Source organism: Anguilla rostrata, chromosome 12 (assembly GCF_018555375.3).
Source record: "Anguilla rostrata isolate EN2019 chromosome 12, ASM1855537v3, whole genome shotgun sequence".
Taxonomy (NCBI): domain Eukaryota; kingdom Metazoa; phylum Chordata; class Actinopteri; order Anguilliformes; family Anguillidae; genus Anguilla; species Anguilla rostrata.
In genome coordinates, this window is record NC_057944.1 from 33,313,916 (window position 1) to 33,338,224 (window position 24,309).

The window sequence follows — 24,309 nt, forward strand, 5'->3', positions numbered from 1 at the left end:
TTTTCTCAGCAGTCTGTTTCTGAGGAACACGAACGGTTCCTTCCGCTAACACTGCCGGCGTGTCAACTGTTTATTTCCAGACTGATGGCCAGGGGTGAAGGATTCAACTACAGGGTGCCTTTTGTCGTTTTTATAATTAACTAGAGTTTACACGCAACAGTGTGCTGTTGTTGATCATGTATACTGCCCAACCACACCTCAGCAGTTCATGATGAAATCATCAAGATTCTCAAAAAAAATAATTTTTTTTTTACATGAATAAGATGTAGGTTAAGTGGGAAAACTACCTGAACTGAAATAAAAAATAAAAACAAAAAGGGGCTTATCCTGCTGATAAATAATTTGAAATAAGAAATTTATTTTCAGTGCAGACAAAAACATTTTTTTTTTACTATATGACAATAATGCTGTCTTTTGCTCTCAAAATTCTACATTAACTGCAGCCTAGAATAATTTCCATACTAATCTGGCCCATTACTGAGAGAAAAAGAAAAATAACATCAATCACCATCGAAGTGGAAGAATTCAAGTGTAAAACAATGAAAGAATAAGAAATAATCCTTCTTTAACACAAAAGATCACAGAAAATATCATTATGCTTTGTCTTAAGTATTAAACATAACATTATTTCCCCATGGGATGCTAACATTCCAATTAGAATTCTCTGGAACTCATTAATGCATTAATGCATCCAGCCACATCCAGTAACGTCACGCACCATCAGGGTTGCGATCATACCGATGTAGTTCCAGAGAAAAGGGCGAACCTGAAGAGCTGGATGAAGCAGCGATGTCAAGGAAGTCAGAGTCACGCTTCGCTTCACCCCGCATTTATAAAGCAAACTCTCGATCCGGGCTAAACACACTCGCGTCAGATTTCTCTACGCGTAAGCGTATTGTTCGGTAATGGGGGTTATATCCAACTACTGCCCTCTGCTGTTCACGGCTAAAATAGCCCTTCTCTGTATTGTAAGGTCTAAAATCCATTTAAAAGAAGTTTGCAACATATTTCAGGTTATGCACTTGTTTAAAATACTCTTTTTTTTATGTCTAATGGTTAGTCATTAAATGACTTTATGCTGCAAGGTGAACAAAATAATGTACCTCTAACCTCAAAGCTAAAACCACAACGATGGCTATCCAGGTTTTTTTTTGCCAGTTCAAAATTATGCAAGTATGAAACACCAAACTTTTAGAGACAAAATTACTGCATGTGGGGCATGTTTTAAGAATATGGCCAATAGGGTGCAGAACAGTTAACAGGTGCAGAAAGTGAAGATTAGAGGTCTGAGGCCTTAATACAAGAGATACCTGACAGATTTTCCTCTAACAGACACTACTTTCTGCATTGAACTATTACACGACATGTGATGTGTATCTCAAAACACCTGTAGCTAAATGAATTTCAGCAATTAATTTCCTAAGAACGTAATGTACTCCGGGTCATCCAGAAGAAGACAAACACTGAAAATGGTGTTTTGATAATGCACGGATGGATTCTTTAAGTCAGGATCTCTAGTGACCGCTGGAAGAATGTCGAAAGGGTTGGTGCAACAAGGGCAACTTCAGTCCCATAACTCTAGAGCAATTTAAAGATATTTATCCAAATAGTTCAGACCAAAGTTTGTCAATAAAATGTGCCAGTTTGGAAGCAAGACTTGCGCATCCTATTGTATAGAAGTAATGAGCAGAAACGGAGCACGCAGGTTTACATATTAAAATAGGCTGTATTTTTTACGACGATTCAATACTTTTACATTTTGGGAAATGAACTCTGGCAGTTTTACATGGTACGTTTAAGTTGCCTGCTTTACATTATTAAAACCTCGACTGACACAGGTGCAAAATGTACGCTGTCCTCTCTCTCTCTCTCTCAGTCTCCGTGTAAACACTTGGTGTCCATGGTAACCTTCAAACGCGCGACATTCGCGGCGCGGAGTCCACGGCTGCGGAAATGTCCGTGCAGATTCTCCGGACCCCTGCCGGGCACTTCCCCTTCTTTGGCCCCGGGCCCCGGGCCCCTGTGACCAGCCTGACGTGGGTCAGGAACAGATCGGGAGACGCCGCCCCGCTCCACAGCTCGTGGATGTACACGGACAGAAGCTGCAGCCCTGCGCCTGCGGAGAGAGCGAGCAGCGCAGCGGTTAGAGAACCGGACCTACCGTGCAGAAGACTGCATGCACTGCTGAGCCCCCTAGTGGCCACTGCTGTCACACACGACTCAAGAGCACTTTCAACTGAAACTCGACGAACTGTTTAGTCAAATAATACCCTGTTGTACAAATGAATAGTATGGGACATAAATGCTGGGGATGTTGGTTTGTATAGTCATTTGGTAATGTACCATTTAGTAAAATTTCCCAGCAGATCCTCTACAGGCCTCAATAATGAAGACTTGCCTGATATCCTTTCAAACACTCTTTTTAGATGAGTGGTTCCCACTCAACTGAACTGTTCCTGTAGGTTTTCACTCCAAGCCTAGAAAATCACACCTCATTCAACAGCTAGAGATCCTGTTGAGCTGCTAATTGGTAGAATCAGGTGTGCCAAATGAGGGTGTGAGGGAAAACCTACAGGACGGTAGATCTCCAGGATCAGGGTTGGGCAGCCCTGCTCTAGCTGTTGAATGCGATGTGCTGTTAGGGTTTGAGGGCAGATCTGCAGGGCTGGGAGCCGCTGTTTCAGACCCCTGTACCGGGACGGCGGCCGTGTCTCACCTCTGCTGGAGTCGTCCTGAGGCGGGTCGGGCAGGCAGGCGGCGAGGACGGCCCGATGCAGGTCCCCCGAGAGCGCGCCCCGGGCCTCCAGCAGGGCCACCATGACGGCGGTGAGCAGCTCGGCGGTCTCCGCGCCGGCCCGGCGCGCCCGGTGGAGCAGCCTCAGGAAGTCCTGCGCCACGGCGGCGTCGGCGAGCACCGCCTCCACCGCGCCCTGGTGCGGGAGTACGTTCGCCCGCACCCAGCGCAGGAAGGACAGCGTCCCCGCGGGGTCCGGGCCCGCCCCCACCAGGGACCGGAGCGTCCACCCGACCAGCAGGTGGGCGGCGGCGGCGGTGAGGTCGCCACGGGAGACGGAGGCGGGGCTGGGAGGCGGGGGGAGGGACTCCCAGTGCGTGAGGATGCTCCTAAGGTGGGGTTCACACTCCTCCAGCGCGGCCTGCTCCTGCCGCTCCGCATCGCCCCCCACCTCCTCCGGCTGCGCCTCCGCCCGAGCGCGACTCCTCAGGGAGGAACCTTTACTCCGCCCCCTTTCCTTCACGTTACCTGCAGGAGCACAGGGGTTATATTACACAATACATCAAAGGCAAGGAACAGCACACCAAATCAAAACAGGAGACCCACTGGAGTAGAAAAATTTCCAAGACCAGAGAAATTTGAGTCTAGTGGTTCAGTTAATGGTGTAACACCTTAGACAGAAAAGTAGCCATTAAACAGTTCAGCATAGCATTTCGGCAGATGCTCTTATGCTATGCATATATAAAGCTGGATATTTTACTGAAGCAATTCTGAAGCAAGCGCCTTGCTCAAAGGAACAACAGCAGTGCCCCAACTGGGATTCAAACCCGCAACCTCAGAGTAACAAACCCAGCGCGTGACACAGCAGTAACACTCACTGAGCAGCTCCTTGACCCTGTGCCTCTCTGCCACACCCTGCAGGGCCGACTGAAGCGGAGCATCATGGGACAGCTGGCTCCAGTGCTGGAGCAGGGCCAGGCCCTCGGTGCTGGACAGGGCCCGGTCCGGGACGGTCCCGCGGCCCATCTCTCTGTGGGCGGCCAGAGCCGACCCGCGGTGCTGGAGGACCGAGCTGAGGGTCCGCAGGAAGGGGGCCAGCTGACGGGCCTTCACACCGGACCTGCGCGCGGGAGACAAACGGCACACAGCGTCACACGCTCAACGTCACAAAAACCTGCTCAGACATTTTCATTTCAATCTAATGTGAATGACACCAAGAGACTTGTGCTTAATGAATCGACACACGACCACACCACATTGGCTTATCGTTGCATTGTCAAAAAAAACGAGGGTCTTGCATTTCATACTTCATTAAGCTACCCTGCTACATTTTTCCAATGTCTGTGTATAAGGCATGGATCTATTCATACAAGAAAGACTGGAATGCTATGCTAACCGCTGTGGGAAACCCTGAACAGAGCCAAACTCTCAGTGACTCACAGGTATGGGGCATGTAACTGGGCAGATGGCATACCTGCCATCGCAGCAGCTCGATTAGTTATTTGTGTAAACAGATGGTCAGGCTCTTGGCAGACGGGGCCTTACTGTAAGTGTCTGATGAAGGCCAAAAGCACACACAGGAACTCGTTGATGAGCGGGAGAGGGAGGTATTTAGCCGGGCCCTGTGGGGCATCTCCATCCGAGGGGGTGTTCCCCACCCCCCCGCTCTCTTTCTGCCCCAGATTTGTGAACCAAAGCACGTGGACCAGGTCGATGACGGCACACAGAACCCGATTCTCCAGGTATCTGACAAAAAATAAAAATAAATAAATAAAATCCCAGAGGATCTGTCATTTGCATTGAGTGCATTATTTCCACAAAATCTCTGACGCCGCACCATATATAATCCACTCATAGGATAAGACATCAGATGACAATGGACATTACTGGAACCTTAAGATTCCACACACTACCTCGGGATGTTCTCTCTCGTTTTTTAATTTCTTTTTAATTGCACTTGGACGGGGAATAATTTGTATACAAACGCTTCATGGCCGAGCAGAATTGAACAGCATTTCAGCAGCGAGCCCTTCCTGTGTGTGAACACGGACGTGGGTGGGAGCTGATTGGTGGGTTTACCTCCTCTCTGTGACCTGCAGGATCCATGTCAGAAGGCCGTGGACCTTTATGAGCTCATAGGCTGCTTTGTTGACGCGGCCAGCCTGCTGCAGCACCTCCATGATGCGAGCCTACGCCATTAACAGGAAAGAGAGGCTGGAGTGGCAGCCCGTACTGTACACGCACAATACACACACACACTCACGCAAGCACGCACGGGCACACACACACACACACACACACACACACACACACACTGTCCCGTCTGCGCGACGCCTTCCCCGTGACCTCGCTGACTGGTACAAGTTCAGCTTCTGAGGAACAGCTCCGAAACCAGGCAAGTTTGACGATGTCATACGCAGGTGAGTTATGTTAGAGCCCGTCCACGCAGCTTAGGAGCTAGGCGCCTTAGTATGTGGGGATTTAGGGCATTGAAATCACACAAAGGAAGCGATGACAGATGCAACTTCGGCCCTTTCACCCAGCGCAACGGCGAATACATTCCTACATATCACATGTGAAATCACTGGAGAGGACGCTGTCCATTTATGACATTTTATGTTAGAACACAGCTTTTATATTAAAACACAGCTTTCAACGTGCTCTCTGTGTGGAGACATTAACAAAGCAGACAAGGGGTGGAGGAGATACAGGTGGGGCCGCAAATACACAAACGAGAGCGGGGGTGCAGGCGCGGGGGGTGGGTGGGGGGGGGGCGGGGGGGTAGGGGGGGGCTCACGCTGTTCTCCGAAAGCCCGATAGCGCTTACCTGTGTGGACTCGTCACACAGCGGGCTGCTGTAGAAGCTCAGCAGGATCTGGAATATTCCCTGCCGGTCGCACAGCTCGTAGCAGTACCGGTCCGCCAGCCCCTCCCTCAGCACGTCCACGGCCCACTCGCGCTCCGCTTTGTGCTGGGGGAGAGAAACACGAACGCCCCCCGGTGGCAGAGGAGGGGGCGGACAGGGCCCGCTCGATCACACGCTCGGGGACAGACCCAGTCTCCTCTATCATTACAGGCATTTACATTACAGGCGTGTATCCCTCAGATGCAGACTGCCACATAAATGCATGCAGGAAACCCAGGAAAACCACATCCCCTCCACGTTTACTACAGAGCTTTCATCTGGATGTTCACTGAAGGTGCTTCACAAGATGAGATTAATAAACCTGGCGGGAAAATTATTTCAGACCACGAGAATAAAATGAACTAGCTTTACATGCTTAGAGCAACACAAGGTGTGTCCATCATTCAGCTCAAGACAGGTTGACGAATGAAGATCAATGGAATGATGACACTAAATGTTTCAACGTTACCTCCAAATCAAAGCTGTAGAAGAGCCGGAAGAATTCCGGAACTTTCTTCAGGTCCAGATACTGATGGGTCAGCAGGAACTTGTTGACGATCATGTACATGTGCTCCTCTGAATACAAGGGGACACACAGGAAGTGAAAAGTGTGGTTAAAACAAGCATCACGCAAATGGCGACGGCCACCCACAAGCACAAAATTTCCACAAACAAAAGACGCAATCGGAGGACATTAACCAACCGGGTCTGAGCATCTGCTGGGCCACCTTTGCGATGTACGTCACCAGCAGGAACGGGAGACGGAGGTTCTGCTGCCGAATGCCGTTCTTCACGGTGTCCAGCAAATAGAGAAGCTGAGAACCAAGTACCCAGGACACAGTTAACTGAGTGGTACACAAGTACATCAACACATGGGTCTACAGGGACTGAGTACAGAGAACAGTCTGCTGTTACAGCAGAATCATTCACCCTGACTGAATGAACCCAGTAGCTGGCAGTACACGTATTCTTCAAAAACACTAAAAAAAATCCTTATTGACGCTAGAGGCTTCAAGTAGTACTAGTGATTTGTCAAAATTTTGTAGGTTGAGTTTGTTGGGAAAATGGAGCCTTTTTGATCTGGCAACTGCCAAGCACATTACAACATCATGAAGCACATTTATAAAAGCTGCTACTACTTATGAACTTACCATCATTTTCTTTACTTACTCAAAACTGAAATTCACAATGCAAATGAACAGACAGCTACTAAACCACAACCAAGGGTGCTGATAAGGCGAGCGCCCTGTGTTGAACACACACTGTGTGCGACCTGCGGACGGAGACCCGCTCACCTGTCTCTTCTCTCTGAACCGCGCCCCCTCCAGGTGATGGTGGAAGCACCCCAGCACCTGATAGGCCGCCGCTCGCACTTTGGGGTCGTAGCTGCTCAGAGCCGCCACCGTGACCCCGAGGGCGTGGCTCGACACAAACTTGTAGCAGTCAATCACAGACTCTGAGGGAGCAGAGAATGACACGGACTTCAACACATACTCAGCGGAAGCAGGAGTCAGGCTCCCACTCTTAAGAAGATGATGTTTTACTTTATATGAAGATAATTCAAAACTACTCTATTCATTGACAAACACAGTGAAAAATGATAAATGGACTGCATTTATACTATGCATTTTCCAGCAACAACTGCACAAAACACTTAAAGGAGTACCATGGTGGTTGAACGTGACACTTCCAAGTTGTCTTCAGGCAACAACAAAACAAATGTGCATAATTTTTTTATTCTTCAGTCATTTCAATGTACTTTAAAACGTATTTTTCTAAGCCTAAATTTCCCACTATAAAAATTCACCCGAACCGTCTGGGCGTGGTAATGAGAACTGTCAGTTAGCTATGATTGACAGACCGTGCCCGGTTACCATAGCTACCCCCATGATATGCGCTCTCTTTGGGAGACTGAATTTTCACAAGCTAGCTAACTTAGTAGTATATCAAGTATCGATAGATAGCTAAGGTAAGAACGTTGACTTATATCCAGTTATAATTTTTGCTATCTAGCTAGCCAAGTTAAGATGAAAGCACAACTATAACGTCCTCATAAAAGCAAACTAGCAAGCTAACGTTATCGATAGCATTGCCTTATGAAAGCAAACCTCCTAGCTAGCTAACGTTAGCTAGCTAGCTAAATGAATATAACCAGAAATAATCTAAAGGCACTCTAATTTAAGTGAACCTAACGTTAGTCAAATATTTACATTGTCTGAACAGCAGGACGGTGTTTTCCTGTCAGATTTCTTTACGGGGCGTGGAAATAGGAGTGGTTACTGTATTCGTGACGTAGAAAAATGACAACTTTCTCAACCGGTTGAAAATAGGATGATGAATTTAAAACGCATATTTCTCCAAAAATACAGAACGGACATATTTAATACTTTGCTCATTGTGTTTCTTCAATGCCTCTTGTGCAAATAGCACATAAAACCGAGAAAGTGTGAAAATCACCATGGTACTCCTTTAAAAATGAATGCCTCTCATTCACCCATTCACACACACACCAACGGCGATCAGGTGTTAGGTGTCTTGCTCAAGGACACTTCGACACAGAAGACCAGGGATTGAACCGACAACCTTCCACTTGCCAGACGACTGCTCTACCTCCTTAGCTCTACCACACTACCTCCTTAGTTCTACCGCTCTACCTCCTGAGGGAATGTCACCCCATAATCTGGTGATCAACATACAATATGATAAATGTAAAGCAATATTAATGTTAATGTTAATAATGCAATGGTGTCCAGTAGAGGTTAAGTTTCTGTCCTGTTCACAGGTATGGTTTGTTCCTGGATCTTACCTGGTCTAAGCAGGCTACTGAAGAGGGGCAGGAGGAAGCAGGGATCGTACAGGCTGCCCAGGTCCTGGACTCCTTCCTCTCTGTACAAGAGCTCTTTCGCCTCCTAGTGGAAAACACGGGAAAAGGTGCTGGAAGTCACATAAAACGCCTGGATTATATCATTTTTACTGAAATTTATTTTTAATTTGACTTTCAACAAAATGCAGTGCTTGGTTTTCTTTTCCTTCATTCAACATTTTAGTTTGGCAGGTCAATTCTGAATTCAAATCACAGACCAAAAAGGAAAATGCGGTGCTGTATGAGGGCTTTGGGGGGGGGGGTTTACCTGCGGAATGATCCGGCGCTGCTGGGGGAAGTGCCGCACGGTGTTGAGCATTCTGTCGGAGCTCAGCAGGGCCAGCAGGTCTTCAGAGCTGGGCTGCTGCCACAGGGATTTCCCCAGGCTTTTACAGGCCTTGTGGTGCTCCACTGCCGCTGGGCCCCACAGCACAGACCTGGAGAACACCCCATAATATAAATACACACACACACAGGATAGCACAGACCTGGAGAACACCCCCAAATATAAATACACATACAGCACAGACCTGGAGAACACCACCAAATATAAATACACACAGAGACACACACGCACAAGCACACACACACACACACACACAGGGACACACAAACACAGGAGCGCACACACATGCATATGCACACAGACAGGCACACACTCTGGCAGACAGCCAGACATGAACACACACAAACACAGAAAAACAAATGTACATTCAAAACTAGAACCAAAACTATTCCCACAGACATGCAGAAAGGAGCACACACAGCATGACATGCAAAAATCAAATGATGCAGCTAGACGTACTGAAACTCGGCCAAGCTGATATTGTTTCTCTCGTACTCCAGCAGAATCAGGAGCAGCTTCTGGTCTGCATAGAAAAATAAACACTTTACTACCATTTAAAATTCACGTATAACAACAATTTTATGCAAAGAATCTGCACGTGCAGTTCTGTTACAGTTGAAACTTCACCCCATAGTTACCTGAAGTACACAAAGTAGCGCCGTAAGCTCCCAGCAGAAGCACAAAATGGCCGCTGTCGCAGACTGCAGGGCATTTCCTCACCAGAGCCAGCAGGAGGGACACCAGGGCTTCTGCAATTCACACAGGACAGGAAACTCACTCAGGCAGGACAGCTACTGCTCCACAGCAAGACACTGGGGCCAGCACACCACTATCTTGATTATTTCACCGTTATCTTGAAATATCTGAAGTCTTAAACCTGAACAATGTTTGTGTATAAATGCTGAAAAATAACACATCAAATAATCAGAATCCCAAAAAAAGACACCACCGGATAATAGGATGATGTCTTGAATTTTTTTTTTTAAACGGGGAGATTGATCTGAGAAAAATGGCAGGTTGCAAAAAAACAACCTTCTCTCTAAATGGTGCACAACTGTGCTCATACCAGAGAACATTAAGGGCCTGATTTACTCCGATATTTAGCATGTGCAAAACCTTTTAGCACATACAAAACTAGTAACACAACCAATGGCTGGTCATGCTACTGGTTTAGCGTGTGCAAATGCTAAAGGTCTAAGTATATCAGTCCCCAAGCCCCATTAGCGTCTTCGCTGTACCTTTAGACTGAGGGCTTTCGTTAGCTTCTTCCTGCGAGCACAGCACGGAGGGCAGGAACAGCGAGTGGCTGGTTGTCATCATGTGAACGGTTGCTAACGGCAGCAGGCCTTTGGGGGTGTCATCGCCGCAGTACATCACCTCCAGCAGGCCGCACAGAGTGTCCAGGAAGGTCGCGTCTCTATAGCGATACCTGGGCGGAGGAGTTAGCGTTTAGCATTTCACATCAAACCCACAGTCCACCGGCAAAGGCATGATGCGTTCCTGCCAGACAGGGGCTTCACACGCTTGTAGAAGCCAGCGACAACACAGCAAGAAGACACTGAAAATGCAGTGCACTCACTTCAACCCAGCCTTCACAAAACTGTTCCAGTCCTGCGGGGTCACGTCCTGTGGACAAGCCTGCGAGAAAAGCATTTAAATTAGCGAGGCCAGGGAAACACAACACACAGACTCCCAAAGGAAACACGCAGACACGTAGCCTGAATGGAGCCTAAAATAAAATAGATTTTGTTTTATTTTTATCTCAGCTTTTCACATTCATTAGACATTTACACCCCAGAGCCTAGGGCACATTCAGGCACTACTGCAACTTTCCCAAACAGCAGAAAACAGTGAGGCAGCGAGCACTGTGACGGTGAACGGTGAGGGGTACCAGCAGGGGGGCGCCCCAAACTGCAGCTCACCAGCAGCTCCTTCACTCTCCCCAGCATGCTCTCCTCCTCCTGTCTCATCGCCTTCTCCTGCTCCTTGTGGGTGGTGTAGGCACTGATCAGCCACCGGAGGGCAGCGGTGGGCAGAGACTTCGTCCATGAGGCCAGCTGCTCGGGGGAGCCGGCAAGTTTGTCTGTGATAGGCTCCACCAGTTTCCACCTGCAGAAATACCCAAATACCCAGCTTTCCTACTGATATACACTGACGCAGCAGCACAGTACAGCACACTGGTCATCCGTTACACTTCTCTCTGTTTGGTAACACATAATTCACATGCAGAGCATTGCACCTCTAGGTAACCTTGGATACTGAGGCAACAGTTTGTGTATTCATTTACATAAGCCTCAGAGTAACTGATGCAGGAGGTTCCTTAATCAAAGCCTTAACTCCTCTGAATCGTGTGCCACGGCTATCAGAATCCTCCCCAGCATACGCCCGGACGCCATTTTGAGACAGGCAGGTACAGAGGCTGCAACGCTGACCTTTCGAAGCCGTCGGCCGTGCGGAGGAGAGCAGGCAGCCCGTCCGTTAGCTCCCCGATGTCCTTCGGTCTGGCGGCCAGGCTGATCAGCTGGGACAGGACGTCCACCCGCTGAGAGAGGGGGTCCTCTGCGTCCCCAGAGAGGGCCGAGCGGGACAGCGGGGTCAGCAGAGCCTCTCTTAGAGCCCTCAGCACCGCCGTTTGGACTGAACCACCATGAGGGAAAGATACAGAACTTCATTATAGCACTGCTGTTTGGACTGTACCACCACAAGGGAAAGATACAGAACTTCATTATAGCACTGCTGTTTGGACTGTACCACCATGAGGGAGAGATACAGAACTTCATTATAGCACTGCTGTTTGGACTGTACCACCATGAGGGAGAGATACAGAACTTCATTATAGCACTGCTGTTTGGACTGTACCACCATGAGGGAGAGATACAGAACTTCATTATAGCACTGCTGTTTGGACTGAACCACCATGAGGGAAAGATACACTGCATTATAGAGCTGCTGTTTGGACTGTACCACCACAAGGGAAAGATACACTGCATTATAGCACTGCTGTTTGGACTGTACCACCACAAGGGAAAGATACACTGCATTATAGCACTGCTGTTTGGACTGTACCACCATGAGGGAGAGATACACTGCATTATAGCACAGCTGTTTGACACACATTGATAGTGGCTGATGCACGTTTCTTCCTCCTTCACTGTACAGTGCTTCGAAATGGTAAAAGCATCCATTATGTATGTAATTATTATTATAAAACATGCTTATACAGAACGTCTTTAAATAATGAGAAATAATAAATAATCCATGTTTCTTACCATCTTTGGGTCGGGCGGGGTCGTCCTGGCTGGCGGCTGTCAGGTAGGCCCCCAGCAGGGGCAGAAAGGCATTCAGTTCCCCCGCGAGCTGCTCCACGTGGGGCGGCTCCAGACACCAGTGCTCGAACTGCAGCCGGTGGGTGGAGCAGTTGCTCAGCATCGCCGCGGCGACGGCCACCGCGGAGGGGCGGGGCCAGCGCAGGCAGTGGAGCAGCGCCTCGGCGGGCACCAGCGCGGCGGCGGCCGGCTCCGCGCACAGCGCCCCCTGCAGGAAGTCCTCCAGCGGCTGGCTGGCGCAGGAGGTCAGCAGGGTGGCCAGGCCACGCAGGTGAGCCTGGGACAGGAGCAGGGCGCGGTCATGTGACGCCCGCCCGCCGCTCCCCGTCAGCACGGTCAGCGCGGCCCGCCCGTACGCGCTCAGCTCCGCTGGGCCCACCCCCCCGGCCACGCCCACCGCCAGTCTCTCCTGGGGGAGGAGGAGCGCGGCGGAGATCACCGCCCTCACGCCCGGCTCCTCCATGCACTCGTGCAGCGCCAGCAGGCCCCTCAGCGGGAGGGACTCCCTCGGCCCCGCCCCGCTCGCCGGCTCCTCCCCCAGCTCCTTCAGCACCGCCCTCTCGACGGCCGCCAGGTAGGCGGAGACGAGGCCCAGGCCGTCCAGGGCTCTGAGGGGCGGGGCGGCGAGCTGGAGGAGGGCCAGGGTGCGCTCGCTGAGCTCCAAGCAGAGACGCTTCAGCCGCACCGGGTTCAGGGAGTGAGCGGGGAACGCCCCCAGCTCCCGAGCCAGGAACCACTGCTCCAGCGTGGGGTGCTTAAAGATGGAGCCCAGCACCGCCAGCAGCACCTAAAACACACACAGGCACACACGCGCACGCACACACACGTACACATACCACACACATACCACACAGATAGACACGCGCGCACACACACACATGCACATTTTATTTTACTACTGTTGCATATCCTGGGTTTGTTTCTCTGTAAAGGACTTAAAGGTGTAAAGGTACTTTCTCATAAACAAATAAAAATATAAAAATATTATATTAAAACAAAATCACTTGACCAATGCCTTATTTATACTGTGTAGTCCATCTGTGTAACACATGGTTTACTCATTTATAGAAATAAACCCAGTTAATTCATGAAGAGGTAAATGAAATAAAATAATCACAGAGACCGCATTTTTACTCATTCTGCAGCAGCACTAATGACAGACACTACAGACACATACCTGATCTTTGCTGACGCCGTCCCCAGGTTCGGAGTCCGCTTCCAGGAAGAGCTCCGATCCCTCCTGAGGCTCTGTGGCCACGGGTTCGACCGCTTGCTCCAGGCTCTGAAGCTTATTCACTAAAGCCTTGAGCACTTCCATGAGAACCTGCAGCACCTGCACACCGATCTCCTTGGAAAACTGATGAGAAAAAAAAAAAATCACACACAGCCACCCAAGGTGTCAGATAATGCTAATCACACAAAAACTGAGTTCACTATGAAAACCACTCCAAACAGACAGCATCGCCGCTGAACCGTGTTAACCTCACGCGTACGTACTGTGCTGAAGTTGTCCACGGTGGTCTTGACGTAGAGCAGGACTTGCTTGACTGCCACCGGGAACTCGGACAGCCCCAGTGAGGCCAGGCCTTCCTCCAGCTTCTCCCTGAAGGAATCCTGGAGCAGGCCAGCAGCTCCGTGGCTGTAGGCTGCCTGCATCGCCGTGGTGAAGGAAACCGCAGGCTCTGGCCCAGCCGAGGATGACTCACAAGATTTAAACTACAGAACCAAACAGAAAAAAACAGCAATTCCCAGATAGATTATAATCCCAGAAACTATTTTACAGCAATGCAAGTATTTTCTGCAGGAACCAGCCCTGATTCAAATAATTAGTTCAAATACTTCAAGCATTTAGACACCAGTCTAAAAGTCTGGCAGTTTATTCAACTTTACAAAAGTAACACTATTATGACAAATATTCCAGAACAAAATAGGATTCTGTCCTGGAATACAGATTGGTGGACATGTTTCACAGAAAATGACGAGGGTTCTGGAAGAGCACTTTAAAGTTCTCCCACTATGAAAAAGAACAAAGTGTGTGTAATGCATATTCCTACCAGCTGCTCTCTGGACTGCTGGGGCAGCCACTGGGCGTAGTAGCGATGGAACTCTGCCACAGAGGGGTGTGGAGTTCCAGAACTTTCCGAGGAATCCAGCTCTTTGTCGTACTGCTGCAGAGCCAGGCAGAGAGGGAGGGGGTCTCTCTGAGAGTGAAGGACGTCCAGGAGGACGGAGGCCAGGTACTCGTACACCACACCTGGGGGAAAACAGACACGGTGAATGTGACCCATATGTGGTGGAAATCAAACACACACAAACTCTGCAGGCCAAAGAGTGTCCCTTTGAGTCAGAATGTGAAATCTTAGCCTCAAACCCAAACACGCTCTTAAAGTTTGTGAGATTGGCTAGTCTTATACTCAAAGTCAATGATTCGGTTTAAATGAGTCGCTGCATTCAACTGAAGCCACAAACACAAAATCAAGAGTCACTAGAAAACATAACCGCCCATTGTTTTGTCAGGAAAAAACATACTTTAGAAAAACATACTGGCAGTTATCTTCCATCAGTGTTTACCAAGTCAAGACTCGCAGTACTGCGAGATAATGACCCTGAGATGTGGAGATAGGAATGAGGTCAAAGAGAATCCGTTTCACCTTTCTCATCTTTAAAATTAGCGGGCAGGTTGTTCCGAGCCTCCAGGATGGCGGGCACCACCGCGCTGAAGGGGAAGGTCTGCGTGATGAGGTCATCACTAAGGGACGGCCCCAGGTCCTCGACCTCCCCCTCGCTGCCCTCCATGATCACGTCCACCATGTCCAGCACGTCTGAAACAAGAGTGGCGGGAAAAGCCCTCCAATCAGCTCTCAGCATCTCCACTGTGTCCATAGAGGCGGCTCCCGTCCGTGGGCCCAACGCAGTGCGGGGAAAAGCCGCTCACCATCGATGTGCGAGACGGGGATGCTGACGGCGTCCGCCTCCTGGCCGCTCAGCGAGGCCTGCAGGTAGGCCGCGTCCTGGACCACGCCCGCCGCCTTGTCCATGTACGTGTAGGGACTGGACACCAGCCTCACCAACACCTGCGTCCCCACAGTGACCGTGAGAATCACACTCGCACACACCACGGTTCCATCAGTACATCTACTGGCACATTCAAAGACTTTACAAGAAGTAGCAAGGACCACATTCATGTTTTCATGTGGATTATTGGTACATGACTGACCATATAATGGACTGAAGTAGAAGTTATTTTGCTACTTCCAAAAAACCACACCCTCATTGTAACCCGTTTGACTACAGGCAATTTCATGCTTTGGGGAAGAAAAAAAAAAGATATTAAGTTACTGAATTTCAGAATCTGACATCTTCTGTATGGGATGTGCAGCTACAGGCACAGATAAACTGGGATTAAAGGGATCCATATAAAGGCACACAATAACAACAACTCCAGCACTTTCAAGTAATCTCAAAATCTCAGCAGGCACACACAGACAGGAAAGCAGTGTTAGACAGTGAGAGACAGCTATGATAGTATGAGAGAATGAGCAGACCCACCCTTTCCAGGAAGTGGATGACAGCTTCCTGTTGTGAGGGAAGCAGTCTTGCCAGATGGCTGAGCCAAAGTTCCAGCTCCTGCCAGGTGTACTCAAATACACCGCTGTCCTTGAGCACCTGAGAGGAAATAAAATAATTAACAATTACAATAAATAATAATAACACATTTCATACAAAGAGTTTAACCCTATTTCAGATATAATATAAAAATAAATGTAAAATAAAAATAAGTAAAAATGGGAACAGTCTGGGGAGAAAAACTGCCGCTCACTTTGAGGACCAGCATCCTTGTGGAGGTCTTCAGCCGGCCATCACTGCTGCTCACAAACATCTTGAGCAGGAGGTAGAAGACCGACTTCTCTCTGCCCGCAGCTTCTGTGTCCACGATATCCTGCAGAGGGAAAGCAGCCATTCAGCAGAGGCAGCTTTAGAGTGGGCTAAATACCGTAGCACTACCGACGTAGCGTACAACATGAAATCATGGAATGAAAAGGAGGTGCAAAAGACTTTTCAACAAGGGTGAGTCATGTCTCACAGTTAAAATAACAGAGAGTAAAACAGGCACCGCAAAGGAAAGAACAGCCAAAGCACTTCCTACGCCTCACCTGAACTCGGAACCAAGAGAACTTGCTGGCAGGTAGGTCCAGGGCCAGCTGCAGCATCTGGTGCTGGAGAACCGGAGGAACCTCCTCCTTAATGCCCCTCTCTGACACAATCCCTGAAAAATAAGGGGCTTTAGCTGCCAAAGGTTCTTCACAAGACACCAAGATCCTCTTGCAGTCAGACAGATCCGCATACCTTTTAAGAGCTTGCTGAAGTCAAATGTGCACTGGCTGACAAGATGGGGGACAACCTTCTGGTAGAGACAGATGACCTGAAGAATCAAGGCCTTGAAAAGGATGGCAGCTGCATCATCGGGCCCTGACACACAGACAGGAAGTAGAACGCACAATCGCCTTTGAGCCAATCAGAAATGTTCAATTAACCCTTTAAGATCACAAGCATGTGATTAGAATGTTCTTATGCTAATGTAACACTCACTACTGGTAACTGAAAACTGAAAGCAATGGAGTTCTAGAATACCGACATTCCAATAAAACCTGCTCTTTAAAGGGATAAAAAGGTACAGAAGCTGTAGCTGGACGATGAAGCAAAAGCAGGAAGTTACCAGACTCAGGAGGCTTGGATGCTTTTTCCTGGCCACTCCCCTCCTTCCCCTTTGTTGCCCCTTCCTCTGGCTTCCCCTTTGTTGCCCCTTCCTCTGGCTTCCCCTTCTTTGTCAGAGACTGCCATTTTGACACGATGCTGGTCATGTCTGGCAAGATCTAGCGAGAAGCCAAACAGAGCCATTTTTATATCCTTTTTCAGTTTGTTTTTTCATTCAACATTTGCCCATTTGGTCCATTATTCAAGGTTCCCACACTTATGCCACCAAATCAAGGACTTCAAAAGCTTTTAAGGTCTCTGAAATCTGAGGACCAATGGCAACTAAATAAGGCATGTCTTGCACATCATCAGCGATGCGATATACATATCAATGACTTCAATATTGCTGAAAATGAATGCTGTTCAAGAAGTTCCTAAAGGAACATTTTTGATTGAAAAAAGATAATGGCTTGATTTTACTTTTATGTGATAAATTTGACAATTCCCAAGGACACTCAAAGAGCAGGATAGCCCTGATTCCTCCAGAGAAACTCCTAAGCATGGCTATGGAAAGCTCAGCTCCCATTGGCTGAGGAGTGTGGGGTAGGCGGTACCTTGCTGAGGGCCTCCCGGTACTGCTGTACGAAGTCCTCCATCATGGCGGGAGTGTAGATCTCTGAGCTCTGCCATACGACCCTGTCCAGGCAGTGCTCCATGTTCTTCTGGGCCCTCCTCAGGATGAAGGAGACCAGGGAGAGAGTCGTGTGCTGAACCACTGCGTTACCCATCTAGGGGCGAAAATAATACCAAAAAAACCTCCATAACCCATTAACTCCCGACAGCATGAGTAATACATGACGTAGACTGACAGACTATCAGAGGTGCAAAGTCCAGGGGGCAGAAAGTAAAAGTCCTGCCATGCGTTCTTTTCCTACGCATTAACTCTGCCAGCTGATTTCACGAATTAGTTCTACCTCCTGGCTGAAGAATTGTACTAGTTAGCTATTCTATGTGACTAGAACAAAACACTGGGGAGGACTTCCACGTTCTGAACCTGGATTTTCCACCTCTGCTGACAATCTGGTGACAGACAATGAGTAGCCTCGCTACTCACATTGAGGCCCTGTGTGAAGAAGGCCTTATTGCAGACGGGTGGAAGTGATGTCACCATCACCATGGTGAGCAGACGAGGCAGAGGGATGAACTCCCCAGTTTGGAAGGCCTTTGAAACCTCCGGCTGAGCTTCATAGATCTGCAAGTCAATGGGAAATACTACAGGTTACAATTTTGAAACCTGATAGAAAATTGTCCCGAAACATCAGCAAGCTCAAATCACGGCATCATCTTCTGCCATCTGCTCTGAGGGCGTGGGTTATGTGTAAAAACGCAAACATATGTACAAATGGGTTGATGTGGCTACAGGTATATTATTTCAGACAAAAAACATTAAAGAAATGTTAAGCAGACAGTTCAAACAACTCTGCTGAGTCTATCCCTTGCAATTGCATGGATACTGAATGAGTATGCAAGCTATCCTCTTCCTCGGTACTATCATACCTTGTTTACACTATAAGAAAGCAACTGCGTACACAACGTAAGCCCTGGATAGGAGCACTTGCTAATCAACTGTAACATAATGCAACACAGCGAAACAGAGCTTCAGAAAAGAGCACACTACCTTCTTGAGGAGGGTGACGTTATCCTGCCAAGCGCTTTTCAGGCGTGGGGTGAAGGAGTACTGCGTCTCCTTGAAGTACCTGGGCAGGAGGTCGGGGCTTCCCTTGAGAACGCTCACCACCAGCTCGGCCATGAGCTCGTCCTCCGTGGCCTGCTTCAGCCCCACCAGGAACTGCAGCAGGACGATGTTCCCCGCCCTGATCACACGGACGGAAAGTCATCAGGACAGAGAGAGAGAGAGAGAGAGAGACAAAGAGAGAAAGAGAGAGAGAGACGGCTGGAGGACGATCGCCGAAACCGCGCACTTACCGACCGGCCGTTCCAAAGCTGGGGTCGTAAAAACTGATCCCGTACTTCCGGGAGCAGCACAAATCGATGAGGAAATTGTGCGTGAGTTCCCGTACCACCACCTTACCGGCTTCCTCGGAATTCTCGGCCACCTACGACATGAAAAAAACCAAATGGGCCAAAATACAAAACTGTCAAAAAGAAGACTCTCCATCAAAGCCTGACACAGCATTTGAGAGGAGATTGTTGCCCACAAACCTGACTGCCATCTAGACTTGCGTCCACAATCCCGTTCCACTTGTACAGAGATGTGATTTGAGCTAAAACAGAAGGGCCAAAGAATCTCACTTTCTGCGTCTTGCTGATGGCCTTGTTCTGCACAACCTTCAGCAAAAAAAGTGAGGAAAAAAACACATCAGATCAAAATAAAAGAAAGGAAGAGTTTCTGTTTTTCAGCGAGGACAAATAAAAGTACAGGACAAAATTCTTACTTTGGTCTGCAGAGTTGACAAAACAAGGTTCACAATGGAAATTCTGTCTTCCTTCAGTCCACTGGACAAAATGTCAGGCAGGAAATCTAATGATTGACCAAAAAATTATTTTGAGTTCACGAGACACTGATCCAACAAGGAAAACAATGAAAATACCACCGACCATAGATGTATTTGTGAACAAATTAAAATGCTACTTTTCTACTGAAAATAAAGAAAATATTCACCTTTCATCTCAAGAACTTGTCCTATAGTGACATGGTCCCCGGATACCAGGAAGCTAAGTGCAAACTGAATATATGCCATACGGACATCAGGTCTACCCTGTTAAAAGATAAATAAAATTTTTTTTATGAAATTAACAAACAAAAATATGCATAAAGTCTCCTAAACTGAACAAAAAACCAAGTGGCTAGAAAAAGAGGAGGAAACTCCTCCACACACTGCTGACAGATAATACAAATGCAGGCTGGATAATTTAGCGTTAACACATAGTTTTTGCCTCAGAATAAACACATGCAACACATTAAATTACAGGCATTTAGCAGACGTATCCAGAGCGACTTACACAACTTTTTGTTTTCCTTTTATACAGCATTTTACATTGCATCCACTTATACAGCTGGGTATATACTGAAGCAATGCAGGTTAACTACCTGTGACTTTTAAGTTACAAGACCAGCCCCTAACCCATTCTATACCCATTAGGCCTACTACATACATTACCCATGAAACTATACTACATTTTTGAGAGCCGCAATTTCTGACCAAACACTGACGATCATAAAGTGACAACAGTGCCTCACCATCTTGTCTCTCCTCCTGGCCAATGAGGACAGACCCTTACTGAACTGGAACTGGCTGAAGACTTCCCTTGCAGTGTCCGGGCCCTGAGACACCATAGCCGAGAGGAAGCAAAGACACTGCCGGACGAATCTACACGAAACAGGAAGTGTTTTGGATGCAGGTGAGGGTGTCAGTTCAGGCCAGACCCGGTGGCAACAGCTTGATATCAGTCATAAAGGACAGCTACCAGAACACAGTACCTGTGGTTTTCTGAATACAGCGACGACTGCAAGAGTTTCATGAAGCTGGTAACCGTTTTCTTAACAATGGTGGACCCCACCATGCTAAAGTGTGAGAGGTCAGTGGCAGTCCGCAGCAGGATCATCTCCAAGCTCTGGAAGACCAGCATCAACTGGACACAAAACACAATTAAATGGGCTTGACACTCCACAATAAACACACTCTTTGCACATACAGGAATTCGGGAGATCATTTTGGTGCAGCGGGTCAACATAAACTCTGATTGTCAGCATCTCGACAAAAATGATGCTTCTGATAATGACTTCTACACAACAAAGCTATACCCGAATAGCTGTCGTCGCCTAGCTAATTCCCTCAGAATTACTTGAATAATTATAGCTGGTACTATCGTTCGCACAGTACTCACTTCGTTCTCCGTGTGTTTTTCTCCCTCCAACAACTTGAATATTTCGGCACACTCCATGGAAACTTTAATATACCCCTCGACAACATCGTACAGGTCTGGGCATGGCAATTTCTTTGCTATCGAAATGAACGTTTCCAGACCTGTGGGGGAAGCACTGTTTTATAGAACCCCAAAGGGAGAAACACACTGTACAATCCCACGGTTAACACAGTTTATTAAAATCAGAAATCAGTGTAAATCTATGATCATATTCAACAAGCTCAATTACGTTGTACAGCTAACCTCAACCATTCCAGTAAGATGATGCAGGTGGTACAGCGTTCTAGTCTCGTACGATGAGAAAAAGTGCACACAGGCTAGCTTTCACAGTAGCTAACTAGGACTGTAGCAAACTACCTGGGTACAATACCAACCAACATACTACTAGTCAAGAAGAACTGACCAGACATATGGCAGCAAACCAGCTGGGAACAGCTGAAAACAACACCCACAGCACTCACCCTTCATGGTTTTGGTTGGGTCTTTCAACATGGATTTGAAAACGGTTCCATTAAATTCAACTTCCACTACTTTTGTTTTCTTTGCCGGTGTGCTAGACTCCTCCGAGTCTTCTTTTGCACGTTTTTTCGCCATTATTTTAGCTATTATTAGGCTACATGAAAAGGTGAAAATTGATGTAGCATATACGATCAGCGTTCAATGCAGCTGCAGCACAGCACTCAACATGCCCATATCCCAGACACACGTGTGCGCTGTCGTCAAGGAGTGTCCGTCTCAAATTGTTGCCGTGTAATTGTATGAAGCATGCTGGCTTTAGTTCCTGTCCTGACCGTTAAATTTGTTTGAACCAAACGTGGTTCCGAAACATTATTAAACGCATTAATAAATGGTGTGATTCTGTAAATAGATCATTTTTAATTCATGGTAAAAGAAAATGACTGAATCCACGCCGAGTGCTTCTTTGAGCTATAATATATGCGTATTTGAATGCATGCATGCGTATGCTTGTCTCTCTATAGATTTAATTATCGCATGGTTCATATATTTGTATGCATTATTATCAGTTACTCATAACAAAAAAAAAATTACATTTCAGCAAAAACATGTTTTCAACGTACAAAAATGCCAACGCACACCAATTACTGTCTTTAAGTCATAAATTAAACTAGCAAAACCCAGGTATGCCGTTAAAAGTACTGACATCAAAGCTAGCTAGTTAGCTATCTTAGCATCAAAAAATTGGCAACAAAGATTTCTGCCTTTAACTTAACCCTCCTGTTATGTTGCGGGTCAAATTGACCCTTTTTAAAGTTTGAAAATCTAGGAAAAATACTTAAAATTATTTTTTCAGTATGAAACTTCTTCTACTGGCCTTAATTAGTGTAATCAACATTTTAAATGAAAATGGTTCATTTCATGTATTTGCAAACCCCCCCTGTATGGGGATTGACCCGGGAACATTTTTGCTGTATCTAAAAAATGAACAGAACAGGAGGGTTAAACCTCAGCAACGAGTCATTTCATAACCAGAACACAGTGTCATTGATACGAAGCACCATGCATGCTCATAGCTCCCCCTTGTGGAGAATATTTAGCCTGCTAACCGTGAGTGAGTTCGTGAGTTAGTTACAAGCAAGGACCATGAGGTAGACCTACTTGGCATGTAAAAAAATAAAAATAAAAAACCTTACAAAAAATGATGTTGCAATGTAAGTTCTACATAGCTTTGACATTCAACATAATTTTGTTACTTCATAAATGTACCAATTATTTTTGTTAAAGGAGAAAAGCAAAAACAAAAAATTCCAAGAAGAATCAGACAGCACTTTATTTTTACCAGTTTTTTGAGACAAATCATCCATGCAAAGCGAAGATGTGTGCTGGTGTGCATGAGCTAGTATGCCAGCTGCAGGCTGGCCCACTGGCCCCAGGGTCCCCCAGGAAGAGCTCGTCCTAGACTGGGGGCCACAACAGCTGCTTATCCTTAATCACTGCAACACACAACAACCCCAACACACACTGCGTAGGGGGGCAGGGCGCAAACTCCACCAACTTATCCTCACACCTGCTTTCCCCCTGAAATATATATATATATATATATATATTTTTTTTGGTTCCAGTTGAACACAAAACAAACATGTTGTAATTACTTGGTAATCATTAATAAGCAAACAGAAATAGGAGCCCTGAACAAAGTCAGCCCAAACATAAATTTGGGCAATGGTTATAACGCAATTATCACAACTTTATTACCCTTTATTACGCCTTTATTGCTGAATTATTACTACCATCTGTGAGGCACACAGATGTGCTATCCTATGTGTGATTATGACTCCATGGGTGTTTGTTATTCAAAGCTACTGGTCATGCACTCATACAGTCTCCACATACCTAATCTGGATTCATCCAGAAAATTTTTACTTTACCACATTTTAGCCAACAACAAGTTGAGCTTGAGGAGCTGTGTAAAAAGACAAACTTGGATCAGAAAATAAGAATTCATTTTCCACTGAGTAGAAAACTGCTGGATACAGGTAAGTACGAAACTGGGAAAATAAGGTAAAATTTTGGGAAAAAATTCCAAAATTTACTATTTTTTTAAACTTTTAATTATTTTTTGTCATGGTTCTGTTTGTCTGCGTTTCCTTCTTTGGGCCGCCAGATGGCGGCACTTCAGTTTGTAGTTCTGTTCCTTTTCCCTGTTTAATTGTATTATTGTTTTCAATTATTCTATTTTTGTTTTTTGGTTATGTCTCATTTTCCCTTCCCTCCCTGTGGTCTGATTGTGCATTGTGCCCTCCCGTGTCTTGTTAGCTTTGTGTCTATTTAAGTTCTTTGCTTCCCTGACTCGGGTGCTGGTTCCTTGTGTTTTCGTGTGTGTTTTTGCATGTGTTTCCGCCCGCGAGTTTCTGCCCGACTATGTGTGTGTTTCTGCTTGCTGTTCTTCCCCTGCCCGAGTTTGGCTCTGCATGTCTTCGGTTTTTTGAAGTTCGGCTTTTTGTCCTGAAGTTTTTGTATTTTTTTCAGACTTGCCCTGCGTGGCCTCATTTTTAGTTCCTGGTTTTGTTACTGAACTCTTTGTTTGAATTTTCCTTTTGATGTCTCAAGTTTTTCCCCCCCGCTCTGCGTTTGGGTCCTACCTACCCGTTACCTGACAATTTTTTAGGTTTCACCAGCACCTGTACCCGTGCAATCTTTCCCTGAGCCACACCGAATCTTGCCATGGCCGTCCAGGAATAACCAGGATGTGAACACAGCACTTCTGGCAGCTGATGTCTCAGAATGCCAGGTACTGAGTGACAGAAGTCCTTGTCCTTATGAATTTGGTATTTACTGTTGTATTATGTGATGCTGCACTAACCTGTACAACCTGTACAAGCTGCCAATGGCTAGATATATGCAAGCTCTATTAGCCGCTAAAGGGAAGTGTGGCGTGGGTGCGCACTTCCTGTGTGGGCATTGAACTGTAGGACCTGTAGCGCCCCCATCTGCCTCAAGGAGCCTGCCTGCCTGCATGCATGGCCAACTTTC

General features: G+C 47.1%; 1 protein-coding gene across 1 annotated transcript; it reads right to left on the bottom strand.

Annotated features, from left to right (window-relative positions):
* Window positions 1-338: 338 nt before the first annotated feature.
* Window positions 339-21,579, bottom strand: urb1 (URB1 ribosome biogenesis homolog). Its single transcript, XM_064302041.1, has 39 exons — window positions 21,279-21,579; window positions 20,779-20,918; window positions 20,372-20,523; window positions 20,132-20,261; window positions 19,553-19,649; window positions 19,326-19,411; window positions 19,093-19,218; window positions 18,856-18,986; window positions 18,548-18,743; window positions 17,984-18,121; window positions 17,484-17,657; window positions 16,892-17,048; window positions 16,522-16,644; window positions 16,329-16,441; window positions 15,995-16,114; window positions 15,724-15,840; window positions 15,110-15,248; window positions 14,826-14,996; window positions 14,229-14,428; window positions 13,672-13,890; window positions 13,352-13,531; window positions 12,118-12,961; window positions 11,281-11,485; window positions 10,771-10,957; window positions 10,428-10,486; window positions 10,087-10,277; window positions 9,487-9,597; window positions 9,308-9,371; window positions 8,771-8,939; window positions 8,446-8,548; window positions 6,935-7,095; window positions 6,343-6,454; window positions 6,109-6,215; window positions 5,562-5,705; window positions 4,814-4,923; window positions 4,280-4,480; window positions 3,613-3,854; window positions 2,717-3,262; window positions 339-2,116 (listed from the first exon to the last, which is right to left on the bottom strand). Exons 1-39 carry the CDS (start codon window positions 21,409-21,411, stop codon window positions 1,911-1,913), a joined length of 6,804 nt encoding a protein of 2,267 aa, XP_064158111.1. The 5' UTR covers window positions 21,412-21,579; the 3' UTR covers window positions 339-1,910.
* Between the last annotated feature and the right edge of the window lie 2,730 nt (window positions 21,580-24,309).